The following is a 15,489-nucleotide window of genomic DNA, read 5'->3' as shown; positions in this document are numbered from 1 at the left end:
AATCAAAGCAACCCAGTGGGTTGCAAAAACACCCATCCCTTGTGGCAATCTTTCTGTTCTGTTGCCTTACAACTTTGAATTAACTTATCTTGGTAAAAACAAATTTTACAAAATATAATTCAGATTAAAGCTGAACCTCAAAGCAATTTTATACACAATAATGAAATCACTTCTCAAACGTATGCACAAAAGTTGTATAAAAAGTTGCATTTATTTTTGCAGTTCAAAATTCTAATCCACTTGCTTATAGGACCTAGAAGGAAAAAAAAAATAGATTATTTTTTTAGAAAGTTATAAAATCTTTGCAAATATTAGACTCACATTTCCATCAAAACACCGCTCTTCACAAGGCTTTTCTGACGGAATACAAACTTCTGCAGAGCACATGAAGTAGATCTGTAGAACATAATCCCCATGTAGAGAGAGAGAAAAAAAAAAGCATTCTTCATTACAACACATCATTTAAGTCTTAATGTTCATTTACTTTAAACACAGATCAGAAATCACTCGAAATACAAAAAGAGCTCAAAAGATTCCTCTTAAATAATCTGATTATGTGTCACTAAGGCAGCGTCAGCAGTTTTAACAAAACAGAAACATTCTGACTCACTTCTTCGTCCAGGTACTTGTTTGTTTTTTGATCCATAAACTGGAAGGCTTCCACTTTAAACCGTCTCTGATGACGACTGGTAGGAAGGTCGCCGACTTTAAGGAGAGACACGGTTGGATCGTTGGGATTGGCGCACCTGCAAACACAAACGTTAAAGCTGAACCTGAATAGCAGGAAGCACTGATTCCCCCCCCCCCCCCCCCCCCCCCCATGTCCACGCTTACCCTTCATGAATGAGCACCAACGCATTCTTTGCAGTGCGAGGGTAAGCCAAGCAGTAGTTGACAAGAATCACTGCGTCTGGTTTATAAGACTTCAGATTCAATTCGAGATGCACGGGATGGCCAAGGAGCACCTGCAAGGGCTGATGGTACGTTGGGTAGTAACTTGAATACGTGTGATCTGTTGAGGATTACACAGAGAAAATTCAATCATTAAATAAAAAAGTAACATTTGAAGCAATTTATGCATGTCATCCAATTAAAATACAATTTAGCTTAAAAATAAAGCATAAACTCTTAACCTTTAGCAATCTTCAACTCTACTTCATACAAGCCACTGGAGATGATGGATGACGGTAAATCGGAGGTTGAGGTCTTGACCATGTAGCCCACACTGGCCACAGACGGATCAGCAACAGCACTTTCATGTTTGCTGTAGCGACACTCAATTATGAACCTAGAAGAGTTACAAGACAGAATTTAAATCTTCACCAGAACTAGAGCTCACCTTTGGGCCACAAAGATGGTTAATTCTACATAAAATTGTGCTTTTATAGTTGTGACGCCAACCTGACTGGATCAGTTCTCGAAATTATTCCATACTTGAGGTTGAGAGAATCGACAGCAGTGTGCACTTCCATCAGGTAGATCTTCATGCCACCAACCTCCTGCCCAGATTCAAAAATAAAATAAAATGCACTTGCCTGAGAGTGGACAGAAAACTGTAAAGCAATAACAATGACACTGACAAGTTAAAGCCAAGTTTACTCAGAACCAATGAGCACATCTTTGACAGAGGTAAGCCATGTTGTAGAAATAGGAATCCACAGAGTGGCGCTTCAGATTAAATTAAACTACAGAGTTTTCCTTTAAAATAACAGATGATTGCTTGAGGTGTGGTCAACAAATTAAAGCAAACTCGGACCCAACTCAAAGCATGTATAGGGGTTTCCGTCCATCCATCCATTTTTTTACCTGCTTCTCCTTTCCGGATCGTGGGGAGCTGGTGTCCATCTCCAGCAGTTATTGTGTGAGAGGTGGGGGACAGGCTGGACAGGTTGCAAGTCCATCACAGGGACACATGGAGACAAACAACCATTCATGCTCTCACTCACACCTAGGGACAATTTTAGATTTACCAATTAAGCCAACTGCAGAAACCTTTTCTATAACTATCACCCCTTTTGCCTCCTCTGCAGGAGCTCCGCCCCCACCTTGGAGTTTTTTTTATTTCCCCCCACTTGGTAGAAATCATCTGAAGAAACCACGAAAGCAGAATTGCAGCCCCAATAATTACCAAAGAATAAGCCTAAAATCTAAATCACCACTGAAGCTTAAAGGACAGATTCTAAGCTCATTACAGAAACAGCAAAAAGGGAACAACTTACGTAAGAATGAACTCCACAGTCTCCGAGTTTGATCTTAAAGATGGCAACCTCATTATTCACAATGACTGGTTTACAACGAGGACTCCCAGGAACAACGAGCTTTCTGGGGTCCACGGGGATGACGGCACAGTCATGGCGAATTGCAAAAACAAAATGTCGGTCTGCAGTGCACTCTACAGGGAGCAGGATAAAAACGTCACCGACGATGTGAAGTGTTCTTCCAGTAGAAGATTTCTCCCAAAACTAAAACCTCACCATCAAGCGGGTAGTAGCAGTTCTTTTTATACATATCCATACAGCATCCGTTCTTCTCACAGTCTGACAGCGATATTCCTGAGTGACCACAAGAAATCTGCTCCCCAGCATCGACAGCACAGTCTGAGAAAACAGAATCCCACGGATCAGTTCACAGTTAAAAACGGCCATAATTCAGGCATACAGGAGTTCAAGCTCACTGTGAGGCTTTGGCGGCCACAGCATTCCGTTTCTGTAATTCAGCTTCACGGGCACGGCTGTTGTCGTCGGTGGCACAGATGTTCTTCTAAACCACTTTCCGAGTGCGACAGCCGCTGGGTTTTTAGTTGTCGCCGGCGATGCGGTGCTTCTGTGAATGCACCTCAAGAGTCTGGGGTCGACTGCATTTGGAGGAGCGACGGCTGGTTTACTGCACTTTGTGCGTTTGTCAAATGTTGGAGGAAAGTGGCCAGAGGCAAATTTTCTATCGTCGACACAAAACGCACGAAACACTTGGGTCTGACCGGAGACGATGACGGACAACTGTAGACTGTAAACCTGTGGTTGTGTGTATAGAAAAATACATTCGTTAACCAGAATAAAGTCATCAGTGACATGTTTCATATAAAGACAACTACTTTTCAGTAACCTACATCTTCCACATTTCTCACATTGCACCCAGAGAAGTGAACAGCCAAGATGTTCTTGTTGCGGATCAAGTGATAACCACAATACTCCGGAGCATCCTCCACAGAAATGTTCGTATAGCCTGCAAAGAGGGGGGACAAATAAATCATAGAAATGTGGCTTATAGAAATTAAATATTCAAGAATTATCAAGAGTTTAAGTTCGTACCCAGAACTTTGATCCCACTTAATCGACCTGTAGGCAGAGTAATTTGGAAGCCATCTTCACTGCAAACCACCTTTATCCCTTCAGAATTTGTGCAGCCAACCCAGCTCCTCGGAGGGGCATCTACAAACTCCACATGAAACTCACTTTGTTTCACGTCAGGCTGATTGCTTACGTCGGTACTTTTCCCGTCTTCGTGGCCAGTGAAAGGGTCCAGCATTTCAATGGTAGCCAAACCCTCAACTTCATCAAGAGCCTCATCTTTGTCGTTGTCGTAGTCGTCGTCTGGAGGAGAGGGCTGGTTGTTAGCCAGTGTGATAAACAAGAGGCAAACACTCACACTCAGAATAGATGTGGACAGTCAAAGAACCTTCAGCTTCCTGAAGTGCCTCCTCGGGAGACGCAGAAACACCTGCAACGTCCAGAATTGCTTCCTCTGTTGGAGATGGTTCATTCACGGCAACGCTTTCTGATTCCTCGAGAATTTTCCCTTTGTGGTTGTTAAAGTCATAGCTGTCATCCTCATCTGCAAGAGAGTTGGTTGTTACCAGATAACATTTGGACCTGTAGTCACAACTCACCCAACTGCTTGACTAAAACTGCTCGGATCACCTGTCAAATCACTGATGTTGATGCCAAACTTCCCTGAGTTTTGTTTCTAAAGTTACGTTAGGTGCTTTTGTTTATCGTTTTAATTTTGCACTGTTTAATATCAAGCTACAGTAAATGTGGTATTTGTTAAAAAGAAAAACTACTGACACATTTTTACATCGATAGAGCAGCAGATTATCTGTCTCTCTAGTATCCTCCATTACATTCATGAACCTTCTCTATGGTTCCTCTTGTTTCCTCCTCTCTAACAGCTCCATACTCAACATCCTTGGTCCAATATATCCACCACCCCTCTGCACACATCCAAACTATCTCAGCCTCACCCGTCTCCACACCGTGTAACCTTAGCTGTCCCTGGGATTTAAATCATTTTCAATTCTGTCCAATTTTGGTCTTAACATCTTCACCTCTGCCTCCAGCTCCACTTCCTTCTGTATTTTTATTATTTAAAATAATAAATCATACATCATAGCAAGTCTTCCCACTCTTTTTCTGTCACAAATCAGGGGGGGGTTCCTGCTTGATCTCATTTGTCAACCTGTCCATCACTAATACAAACAACATTTACATTTCATTTGTGGCCATCTTGTTTTGACAGCTGGCTGCTTAAAAATAGGAGTAAACTTATTATACCAGAACTCAGTCCTGCAACAAACCAGCTAGTTGGCTTTTGTTGGCCAATTAATGCAGCTTTTCTTGTTTTAAACGCACTTCTTATAACTTTCCCTGGCAACACAAAGTTATTTTTGATGTTGTAATTTAAAGCACACCTGGACTCTCACCTGGAGTCATTTTATCATTGGTTTTACCTGCTGTAAAGCTGAATGGTTCACTCCACACACCAGTCTCGTAGAACTTGAGAAGCTCACTGTTGCTGATCCGTCCCCATCCCTGAACCGACACCAGCAGCATGGTGCCAGTCAGAACCAGCAGCAGGTCGACCCGCAGCCAAGCCATATGGATCCAAATGAGAGCCGTCCAGCTGCCGGACGAAGATTAAAGACGGAACTTCCGGTTGTGCTCCTGATTTCACGCTAATTGGTTGAACCTGGTAGCTGCTAATTTGGTTCAATAATGCTCCAAAAAAAAAATAAATAAAAAGCCAAAACCCCGCCTACGGTCGAGAAAATAAATTATAATTTTAGTTTTTAATTGCAAATTCTGAGCACTTTAACGTTTTTTGTAAAGAAATGTAATACTTAATGAGAATTAGCCACATAAATTAGATTAGCAAATTAGCCCAGGAAGTTAATTTAGTGGCAAAATAAAAAAATTGTGAGAAAAATATTTTATTTTAATTTAAAAGCTGTAAAAATATATATATATTTTTTACATTTTTTTTCAAATATATGTATTTATTACATTTAGCACAGTTTGCTTTTTTATAATTGTTAATTATAATTAATTTTTGTATTGATTTGATGTTACAAAAAAGTTGTAAAAGTAATTTTGCACACATCTGCAATAAAAACACTTTGTTACACAGAATTTTTATTGTTTGTTTTTTTTTTTCTTCTTTAAGGTATTGTGTTATTTTATGTTCCAATAAAGTTTTTTCATTCTAAAATAAAGTCAAAAACGCACTCATTTAATAAATCAATTAATCATTCTTTACATCAGCTGACCAAAAACACAGCACAGCAATGTATTCATGTGGCAAATCAAAATATCTTCCTTGCTTGATATTGGGTTCTATAGACAACTTAAAAAAATAAAAATAAAAAATAAAAAAAGCACACAGACACACAAAAGCCTGGATTCGTCTCAGAAGTCTCTGCAAAAAAAAATACATCACTTGTAGGCATTTGCCTTATGTTTAGGTAAAAAGTTGAAATTCTTCGGTACAGGACCAAGCAGCATTTCACTGAAAAAATAAAATAAAATACAGACGTTATCATAAAAGGCATTAATTTAATTTACTGAATTTCTTGTGAGACTTGATGGTTTTCAGCTCACCTGATCCTGATCCAGTCTCCAACATTCTGACTGGCCATCAGTGTCTCCAAGTAGTTCCTGCCCATGTAGTACGGAGGTCTCTCATTGATCCTCTGAGGAACTCGCTCCAACAGGCCCACAGGAATATATCTGAGAGGAGCAGACAAGGGAAGGAAAAAGCTCTCACACTCTCACCAAGTAGCTTTTATTGTTTAAAAAACTCCAAATTCATGCCTCAAACAAATATTAGTGGTTCAAAGAACACAATATTTTCCTGTCACAGACCTGCACATGAAGGAGAGCCACTCCAGCATGAATGTGCGGGTTTTCTCCACACCCTGAGCGTCAGAGCCCCAGTGCTCCAGGCCGAAGTTGGTGAAATCCTTCAGGATATCCAGCCGCTCGCTGGACGAGATGTCCCAGTGTCTGCTCTCCTTTATCTCGGTGAAGATCCAAGGCTTGATGAGAGCGCCTCTGGAGAGAGCAAAACACAACATCAAACTTAAAGGCCTGATTTTGTTTTTTGCCCTACAGTAAAATTCAGCGAATGTTTTAAAATTACACCTCAATGATTTTATATAAGCCAAATGAGAATAATGGGACCCTTTGAACTTAATCCACTGGTAATAAATAGTAGACTCAAAAATGCCCTTGGAGGGCTCTTATGATGTCTGTGTAAGAATTTCAAAACATTTTAATGATTTGTTGCACTTTTAATGTTGAATTAATAAAGAAAAAGTAGAAGTTACACATGTAATGCAGATGAATGGGTACAGTGACTTTTAGGTGGAAAAAACATGAATCAAAGTCCACACACATCCTGCAGCAAAGAATATTTAATAATTGACATTACTTTAATCCAACTCTGATCTTCATCAGCTATAATAAAATTAATGTTTTCAGTGTGTGTAAACATTTCCAACCTTGCAATCATGATGCCAGAAACGCCGGTCTCTCTCGCTTTTATGGCGTCTTCGTAAGACAGAATGTCTCCATTACCTGGGCCAACAAAAACAAGCCACTTTACTTCACCACATCTACAGAAACTCCAAAACTGCAGTTATGTTTGCTTTCTGTTTTGTTTTACATATATAGGTGCTTAGGTCTACAAATCTACATGCCAAACAAAGGGACGGGGCTCGCCAGCTTGGCGCACGTGTCGATATAATCCCAGTCAGCTAACTTTGTGTAGCGCTGCTCCCTGGATCTGCCGTGCAACTGGAAGGAAACAGCAGCATTATGACTCACATTTACAGTACGTCTATTAATATAACACACAAGGGAGGTGAGAAAAATCTTCATGCATGACTGAAAAATGTGCCTGTAAAAGCATTTTATGGATGAGTCACTGCACGGCTCCAGATCCGGACTAACATCTTTACTGAGCTTCTACATAATAAAAGTCTCACAGTGATCATGGAGACGCCCCAATCCTTCATCTCTGGGATGAGTTTGTGCGCTATGTTGGTCTTCTCCTGAACACCAGTTCGGATCTTGACCGTCAAAGGAACATCAAGGACCTTCAGGGGAAAATATACAACTTATTACTCAACCTTTATTTTTCCAAAGTATCCCAGTTCAGCTAAAACAATTTATTATTTTTAGTCGGACAGTTAGTTTTAAATCACTACTTGCTCGATTTCTTTCAAACAGATACAAACTTCTCAGTCAACACCATAAAGCAGCCTTCACACTGAAAGGTTTCTCCATTATATGAAAGTCATGCTTACGTAATTCATTCCTTTGACTATTTGTTCAAATTTTCTGGTCCTGGTCATCAAGCCACATCCTCCTCCCTGATGGTGGAAAACAAACAAAAAACAGCTGTCAACGCTTCGTTAAAGGCACCTTTACTAGTTCCTGTTGTTTGCTGGTGTCGGTCCATTGTGTTGTAATAAACATTAAATTACATTCGACAGCAACATTTATTGTACAATTAGTTCATCTTAAGTTGCTTTCTTTATGTACATATAAATGCAGCTTGTCAAATGAACTGTAAAAACAATTTTATTGTGTTTAATGTTACCCTCCCAAGTTCTTAAACTTCCAATTTGAGTTAAAAAACATGATGCAAATTTTGAGCTTTAAGGAAGATAAAACCGTAGCAACCAAGATCACTGAAAGAGGTAAAATTAGAATTAATGTAACTTTATATTAAGAAAAATGTACAGAACGCAGAAGGTTGGAAAAGATTTAGTACAAAGACAGAAAAACTGAGATGAGATTTGACCTTTTTGTAAACGAGGTCAATGGGGCACCCGGAGTTGATGTCCACAAAGTCAACATCGGTATAGTTGTTGATGAGCTCTGCACACCTCGTCATGGTGTCAGGAAAACAACCTTCAACCTGGAGGAACAATTCAGTCTCAAAATGGACTCCGGTCTCAGTCTCACACCAGAAACAAACAACAATCTCATCAGTGACTCTGAACAAGCGGATTAATAACTACAATCATCACCTGCACACCAAAAAGATCTTCGCTCTCGTGTCTTTTGAGAAGGGCCCACTCCGACTGATGCCCCTGCAGCAGATTTGTGCACATGGCCATCTCCCCACAGGTGATGTCGACTCCGAAGCGTTTACAGATGCGACGGAAAGGCAAGTTTCCACACTGAAGCGACAAAAAGGACACGTAACAAGATCTAAAGCACGTTTACAGCTCAGGGTTTAGTCACCTGCTATGTTATTGGTTCTACAGAGGAACTAAATAATAAATTACATCAAAACATGCTTTTTTATATAATAAATACTGATCCTCTGTTATTACTTACTGTTGTTAAAGGAGCAAGGTACAGCTTGTCTTGGAATTCCACCTGAAACACACAAAAAATACCTTTTATAAGTGAGAACACACAAACTGGCAGAGATTACATAATCAAGCTTTTTACATATATAACAGTATTAAATGGTTTCTGCTAATTAGTACTTTTTGATCCATATATGAGTAAAATAAAAGAGTTTTAGAGGAAAGAGTTTGGCTGATATGAACCTGCTTCTTTTCACCGGGGCGCAGTTTGATGATGTCTGCATCAGTAAGCGGACCTACAGTCTTCACAGGAGGTTTGTCAGGGCAGGTGTGCAGCTAGGCACAGAGAAAACACTTTAAAATACTTAAAGATACGCTGTTCAAACAAAAACATACATGTTTTACTGAGGCTAGACATGGATGAGTAGTTTTAAACAAAGTCGTACTTGTGTTTCAGTAGAAATAAGCTTGTTTTCTTCTTTTAGGTCTGCGGACACTTCAGCAGCACAAGCATCACCTGGGTAAATTGGACAATTACATTTCATCAAATAAAATCAGCCCAAAGTTTTCTTTAATGTGTGGACGTTTCTCTCAAAATATGATGGCGACAGAAAAAAAAAACTAACTTTAGAACCGTAACGAGAACATAAAAGCTGATACATGTCGTGATGAATTGTTGCAAGTTAGGGGTTGCTGATTTCTTTACACTCAGGTTTGTGCATTTGGCCACAAATCAGACTGAACACAGCAAAATTATTTTAGATTTTGGGTCAGAAAGTCGTGCGTCAGATTGCGCAGCGGAACTGAAATCTGCACACTGCCTGTCTTTTCTGCAGCCACTGGAATTCTGTTTCTGAAAGTTTGTACCTTTTAAAACTAATCTGCAACCTTAGGAAAAAAAAAAAAAAAAAAACAGGGTTTACTTGTTTAGCAAGCTGAATTCAAAACCAAGTGAGCAAAAACTGCATGTTAAAATCAATAAAAACCTTTTACATCTCAAACTATCCCTGGCTCAAAATTCACAGATCTACTGTTTCACAGCAACAAATGCTGCTTAAATCTGAGAAAAGCCTGAAGTGACATCTGAAGCTGCCCAGCTGCAGCTACACTCTTTCATATTGTTACCTAAACTGTTGACGGTTGAGTTTATTTGCAGGTAATACGGACACAGGTTTTTAATAAGGACTTTAACTGACAGTACTTTTAATAAAATCTAAATGATCAGATCCTTTTCTCTTACTATTCCCATGCTGTTTCTTTTTGTCTTTGTTTGAAAGCATTTTGAGGTACTCCTCTGACTTTTTGAAGGCGACTGAACGCTTCCTCAGACGGAACTGCAGGTCTTTACTCAAGCTGTTCTTCACCATAACCCTGCCCTCATACGCCTTCACCAGGTCTGCCTTCTGCATGGTTTTAAAGTCAGGTGTATTGTGCGCCTTAGAAAAGCGGCAGGTGGGTCCGTAGCCACACTTTCCAAATGTGTCGTAGACGTAACAATGCTCCCCGATGTCAGCAGGTTTAGAGGCCATGTATTCTGCAACGTCATGGAGAAAGTAGCATTTGTCTCCAAAGGTGCATTGTCTGTCCTGAATGGATGAAAAAGTTATAAAATTAAATCAGTTCACACCAATTATAAAGTATTGGAGGCAGCTTTTTTTGGATAATCAGAGGTTTATACCTGAAGGACAGACAAGCACAGTCGTTTTTCTTCATAGGTGGTGGGCTTTGTGTGGGGTCTTGACTTATTCTGTCCCCGAAATCTTTTTTTATCTGGTTTCTCTGCATTCTTCCCCTCTTCAGGATCCAACTTGAGTTTTTTAGGTTGGATTTCCTCCACAGATGTCTCTTCAGGTGTGGCATTATCATCACTTGTCTTCTCTCCTTCAGAGTCCTGCCACTCCGAGTCTATGAACCCATGAAACTTCTCCTTCTTGGTAAGAAATCTGAAAAATCAAGATGGACAATTGTGATCCTTTTGTAAGGAGGTAGAGTGTTTTCTTTTTTAGATGTTTTTAGTATAAACTGTATCAAAAAATGACTCAAAATCTATTAATGTAACAAATTTATGACTTTGAACATTTTGATGTCATCTCTGTGACTGAAAATCAATCCAATCTGTAACAAATAGTAATTTACTTACTCTGGTTTGATGGCAGCTTCGCCTTTCACAGCTACGTCTCTCCCTCTTTCTGTGGTTTCCGCCATCGCTGCTTCCATCACACCATCAGACTTTCTTCTAATCTTTATTCTAAAACATTTCAATAAATCTATTTTCACTCAAACTAAAAATTACAGTAGAAGAACATAGCATTTTACACACAGTAAAAACATTAAAATGTCAGTGTTTCCTGCCAATTACATGGTTGGTTTCACCATTTCTCACAAAAAAAAAGTATTTTTTTTTCTTTACTGCAATAACGTGACAACTTAAATGAAACATTGTTTTCATATAGAAAGCATACTTAAAGCTTATTGGATGTTCTGGTATAAAATAAACAGTTAACAAGTTAAACTAAAATGACAATTGGGCATTTGGTCAGTACAGTAGATCAAACTATCTTCATTTTTTTTTTCCAAAACAAATCATTTACCAAAAAAATACCAACTTCAAAGTCAGCTTCTCCCCAGTCAATATAAAGTTAAAAACTGCAGGAACAAAGCTACATTTTTCTTCGACAACTTTTACGTTTAAGTGCATTTTTGTCATTTATACATAAAAAGTACTTTTAAACGCTTCCTAGGCTACAGCATACCAGCAGAAGTCTTCTAAATTTGAGTTTGTATGCATGCAACTACAGTATTTTAATACATTCTAGCCTACTCAATATAAAAAATATCTATTTGTTAACTTACCCGTTTCTTTGTAAGCTGTCAAAATGTGCAGCTAACCTAACATGTTTTAAAGTTAACTTAAAAATGTCTAACCTGCTAACAAGCTAACAAGCAGCATAAAGCGCCTTTACCCGCTGGCTGGTTCCCTCATTTAACTTATTTATAGATAAGTAAAGTTTCATTAAAAGTCACAACTGCAGCAAATACAATAAACGTGAACAAAATGTAGTTTTACACCTTAGTTAGAACAGTCAGTCCAGTTAAACATCATGCGGCAGCGAATGTGCAACTGCCAAACTATCCCCACGTCGAACATCTGAGCAAAAGATTGGTTCCGCATGAGACGCATAAAAGAGGCGGATCACTACGTCTCTGTATTAACTTTATTCAAGGGTATACGAAAGCTCAAATATGTTTTAACAAGACTCTTATGTTTTCTCAACACACACAACATTGCCCTTTTGTACAATAAGAACACATACTGTATATTTATTGCTTCAAGACAAATAAATCATATTCAGAAATTTCACTTTTACATTAATAAACAAAACAACTGAAAGAGAGAAAGTCAAATTTAAAGTCTTTTTTGGAATGTCACTTTTATTTCAAAATTACATTGTCACATAACACCTGTAAACAGTTCATGAATATGTCATACATAAGACTTTTGACTAGGGACAGTTTAATTTATTTCTTATTTTTTGTTTGTTTGCAATGCCTACACATATTAGGAAGTTCAGCAGTGTTAAAATGTAAAATATTCATTTGCTTCAGTGCCTAAATTGTGTAAAAGTGATGTTTTAATTGTCTTATGTTGCAATTAACTGAATATTCAAGGGCTTTGACTATTGGTTGGACAAATTATCTAGAGTATTCTGCTTTGACTATAAAAAAAAAAGACAAAAAAAAAAAACCATTACCTGCTCTGCTGATAATTTTGAAATATTTAAAAACAAGACACTAAAAGATGGTAGTTTGTCAATACACAAAGAAATAAGGCACACAGAGACCGAAGCGTGAATATCTTACAGTCAAAATCAAGGAAAACATCATTTGGCTTTATCTTTTGTCACAGCAAATTTTTCAATCTTTGCATCAAACCGCTTTTGACTAGTGTCCAGGATGTGGATACCATTTTCTTCGAAGTCATATCCCACTGTCTGCAGCTGCTCCAGCCGCTTTGTAAGATTCTGTGTGCTGAGCTCCAAAACTCTAGGCTTTTCCAGTATCTGCTTTATCGTTATGCCTCCATTAAGGAGGCAGTCTACTTTGGTGTTCAGTGTTGTGTCCCCGGAGTAGAGAATCCTTGGGTATTTAATTATCAGTTTTTTAATTTCATCTTTCTGACAGCCAAGTGAAGACATCTTGTGCACAAGGTTGTGAAAAGTCTTCTTCACATACACGTTGGAGAGGTCCAGGAGGTTTGCTCCCTGGCCTCCAAGAAAATCCAGAAGTGCAGAATTGCTCAACTGAAGTGAGTCTCTCAGGAAATTTATGTTTGACTTCATTCTTCTATCACTTACAATGAGAATATATATGTTTCTACATATTATATTTTTAGCTAACTGCTCTGGATTGGTTCCACCAAGCTGTCCACAGATGTCTTTTAGAAACTCTACTTTCTGCACGTTTAGCGCCACACTGTTGGAGAATACCCGTGGTGCTTTGGTCATGAGCCGGAGAAAGATTTTGGAGCTCAATCTCAGAGAGATCAAAAAAGCTATATTCTTCTCCAGGTTTTCATTATCGCTGGAGCGGAAGAAAGATTCAGGTGAGCGATCCAGGATGTCCACGATTTCTGCATCTGTGCTGAAGACATGTCGCAAAAGCTGCCAGCGCTGCTCTAAGTTTTCTAAGGAGCGGGTGATGGAGCGAGGGTAACGGGACACAATGCTAGCAATGACTTCGCTGCTTGCACCTTTTTCTTGCAGAAACTGAGCAAGGACTTTCTCATTAGTGACGGTTTTCCGAAACACCCCAGGCTGGCGATTGCGTGCCTTCCTTACGTCCACTCCCATCAGATTTAGGTTCTCAAGCAGAGACTCGTTCTCTGGGTTCAGTGGCCGCTTTGGTTCATTAGTGGAACTGCAAAGCCTCCGTGAAAGGCAGCCTGATGTCAGCTGAAGTGAAACAAGCCTAAAACTCTGCTGCAACACGAGAGGTTGGCGGAAAGCAATGAGGACCCTCGCTGCAGGAACTGCTGCCATGTTTACTGAAGAGGGCCACAAATCTATATAAAGAAAAATTTGTGTTATTACATTCACTTGGTTATAAGTGGTGCACAATAATCTCCTCAATGAATTGTACTGAGGACATTTTTGACATTTCATTCACTATTCATCAGTGTTGCAGTGAAACTAATAGTAAAAATTTAAACAATACATTTACTACATTAAATAAAAGTCATGTGAACAAATGCCTAACATTATTTATTTTCTCTTCATACCCTCTCTTGCTCTCTCTTACTGGGAAGCTGCACAGAATTAGAACAGATCCCAGTTTTTGTCCTGCTCAGAGTATGGTGTCCCAAATTCAGTCCAGATTATTCCAATGACTCATTGGGATTGAAACATATAAAGGCTACTTTTCCTAGAACACAAGCTTATCGGAAACGCAACGCAATACAATATGTATTACATTTTTGCCTGACTTTCAATTAATTCAAGTGGTATATTAACAGAGACACTGTCTATAATATCCCTAATCTGTAATGCTGTAATGGTTTATTAAAAAAAATATTAAGTGAAATTACTAGATGCTTGTTTTTTCCTCTGGGACCAATAAGGTATCTAACTATCTATCTATGACATGTCTAAAGCTTGTTAAAGTACTAGAAATTTAAAATTCGTGGTTTAAAACACATGTAATGCAGTAAGGGTAGGAAATTACTTCCTAAAAACGATACACAACACCTACCCAGTAATAACATAAATATTCAAACTCACTTTTTACTCAATTATCTTTATTTTCACCTTGCTGTTTATTGTCATTGCAATGGTGGGTGGTGATAATTATCCCAACTTGAGTAAAGTTAAAAGAAAAAAGTAACTTAAAATAAGTAAAATTATCTAATATGAAAGTAAAACATCTGAAGCATTGTTGTGTACAGTACAAAAACACAAACCTATCGTGAGGTCATCTTATATTTAAAATTACTTAATTGGCATTTTAATATGTGATTTAAATATGTATGTAATAACTATGTTATCTAATTGTAAACATATAAAATTCACACAACCGTACTTTTTACCTTACCCGCTCTGAACCGGACACTTCCTCTGAACGTACACGGAACAGAAACGTGCACTTGCAGGAAATCTCGCGAGATTTACCTTTAACTAAAACGACATTTTGAAGCTACCGCCACCTAGCGTTTAGGAGGTTAAAACTGGTTACTCGATGTTTCATTTCAACCACCAGGTGGAAGCAAAAACCCAGAAAAGCACTATATATATATATATATATATATATATATATATATATATATATATATATATATATATATATATTAGGCCAAATGAACAAATGAATGCTTTAATCTCACATATTAATTTGTTTGATAGTTTTATTTAAAGTTTTTCCTCAAGTTTTACTTCTTATAGTCCCTCTTCATCTTTTTCCATAGCAAGGCCTACAATAATTTTTATCCTAACCTAATCATTTGGTGACATATTTTGAATTAAATCTGTCTTTAATATTATTTATGTACTTTGTGAGCATCAGTCTAATTTGTTGGCTGTTTGTTGAAAAGAAACATTTCTGATGAAGGACATGGCCTAGATCACTTGGAATATGTGTTTTTACATTACATTTTACACACTAAACAAGCACTTAAGCACTCAGAACCTGATGCAATTTCAAAAACGTGCAACTTTATTTTTAAAAAAAGCTTTTTGTTGCACAAGATTTCTGAGCATTGGATTTACATTTACAGGTATTAATAGTTTATTTATTGTCCATTTTAGCCAATGTTCTTGTACAAGAGAGCATTTACCATAAAAACCTATTGACCCGTTGCTGATGAGTCCCACCACTTATGAATATTTTAGCAGTGCAGT

General features: G+C 38.2%; 3 protein-coding genes across 5 annotated transcripts; all 3 read right to left on the bottom strand.

Moving 5' to 3' along the window:
• Positions 1 to 192: 192 nt before the first annotated feature.
• Positions 193 to 4,909, bottom strand: LOC108239508 (zona pellucida sperm-binding protein 1). 2 transcript variants are annotated; one of them, XM_017422258.3, is made up of 13 exons: positions 4,727 to 4,909; positions 3,676 to 3,831; positions 3,309 to 3,590; positions 3,107 to 3,222; positions 2,675 to 3,011; positions 2,475 to 2,597; positions 2,220 to 2,392; positions 1,402 to 1,499; positions 1,134 to 1,288; positions 835 to 1,012; positions 611 to 746; positions 322 to 396; positions 193 to 253 (listed from the first exon to the last, which is right to left on the bottom strand). In XM_017422258.3, exons 1-13 carry the CDS (start codon positions 4,872 to 4,874, stop codon positions 245 to 247), a joined length of 1,986 nt encoding a protein of 661 aa, XP_017277747.2. In that variant the 5' UTR covers positions 4,875 to 4,909; the 3' UTR covers positions 193 to 244. The 2 variants fall into 2 exon arrangements, with proteins under 2 accessions (XP_017277747.2, XP_024863428.1); XM_025007660.2 differs by having other exon boundaries at positions 1,435 to 1,499.
• Positions 4,910 to 5,484: 575 nt separating this feature from the next.
• Positions 5,485 to 11,758, bottom strand: dus3l (dihydrouridine synthase 3-like (S. cerevisiae)). Of its 2 annotated transcripts, none has more exons than XM_017419998.3 (16): positions 11,669 to 11,758; positions 10,740 to 10,847; positions 10,278 to 10,542; positions 9,840 to 10,185; positions 9,046 to 9,116; positions 8,843 to 8,935; positions 8,625 to 8,666; positions 8,312 to 8,464; positions 8,083 to 8,199; positions 7,583 to 7,648; positions 7,262 to 7,372; positions 6,974 to 7,070; positions 6,776 to 6,851; positions 6,138 to 6,326; positions 5,874 to 6,002; positions 5,485 to 5,781 (listed from the first exon to the last, which is right to left on the bottom strand). In XM_017419998.3, exons 2-16 carry the CDS (start codon positions 10,814 to 10,816, stop codon positions 5,709 to 5,711), a joined length of 1,905 nt encoding a protein of 634 aa, XP_017275487.1. In that variant the 5' UTR covers positions 10,817 to 10,847; positions 11,669 to 11,758; the 3' UTR covers positions 5,485 to 5,708. The 2 variants fall into 2 exon arrangements, with proteins under 2 accessions (XP_017275487.1, XP_017275478.1); XM_017419989.3 differs by having other exon boundaries at positions 11,453 to 11,737.
• A 246-nt stretch (positions 11,759 to 12,004) lies between these two features.
• On the bottom strand, positions 12,005 to 14,722 carry LOC108239518 (transcription termination factor 1, mitochondrial). Its single transcript, XM_017422271.3, has 2 exons — positions 14,687 to 14,722; positions 12,005 to 13,661 (listed from the first exon to the last, which is right to left on the bottom strand). Exon 2 carries the CDS (start codon positions 13,636 to 13,638, stop codon positions 12,481 to 12,483), a length of 1,158 nt encoding a protein of 385 aa, XP_017277760.1. The 5' UTR covers positions 13,639 to 13,661; positions 14,687 to 14,722; the 3' UTR covers positions 12,005 to 12,480.
• Between the last annotated feature and the right edge of the window lie 767 nt (positions 14,723 to 15,489).

Source organism: Kryptolebias marmoratus, linkage group LG5 (genome assembly GCF_001649575.2).
Source record: "Kryptolebias marmoratus isolate JLee-2015 linkage group LG5, ASM164957v2, whole genome shotgun sequence".
In the NCBI taxonomy this organism is placed as follows: Eukaryota; Metazoa; Chordata; class Actinopteri; order Cyprinodontiformes; family Rivulidae; genus Kryptolebias; species Kryptolebias marmoratus.
This window is presented reverse-complemented; position numbering and strand designations above follow the sequence as displayed.

Coding starts and splice junctions, on each gene's coding strand:
- LOC108239508 (XM_017422258.3), bottom strand. CDS start 4,874: ATGGCTTGGCTGCGGGTCGACCTGCTGCTGGTTCTGACTGGCACCATG. Junction 2,393..2,474: donor CTGCTACTACCCGCTTGATG/GTGAGGTTTTAG, acceptor TGCTCCCTGTAG/AGTGCACTGCAGACCGACAT. Junction 397..610: donor ACAAGTACCTGGACGAAGAA/GTGAGTCAGAAT, acceptor TATGTTCTACAG/ATCTACTTCATGTGCTCTGC.
- dus3l (XM_017419998.3), bottom strand. CDS start 10,816: ATGGAAGCAGCGATGGCGGAAACCACAGAAAGAGGGAGAGACGTAGCT. Junction 8,200..8,311: donor AAGATCTTTTTGGTGTGCAG/GTGATGATTGTA, acceptor TTGTTCCTCCAG/GTTGAAGGTTGTTTTCCTGA. Junction 5,782..5,873: donor GGAGACTGGATCAGGATCAG/GTGAGCTGAAAA, acceptor TTATTTTTTCAG/TGAAATGCTGCTTGGTCCTG.
- LOC108239518 (XM_017422271.3), bottom strand. CDS start 13,638: ATGGCAGCAGTTCCTGCAGCGAGGGTCCTCATTGCTTTCCGCCAACCT.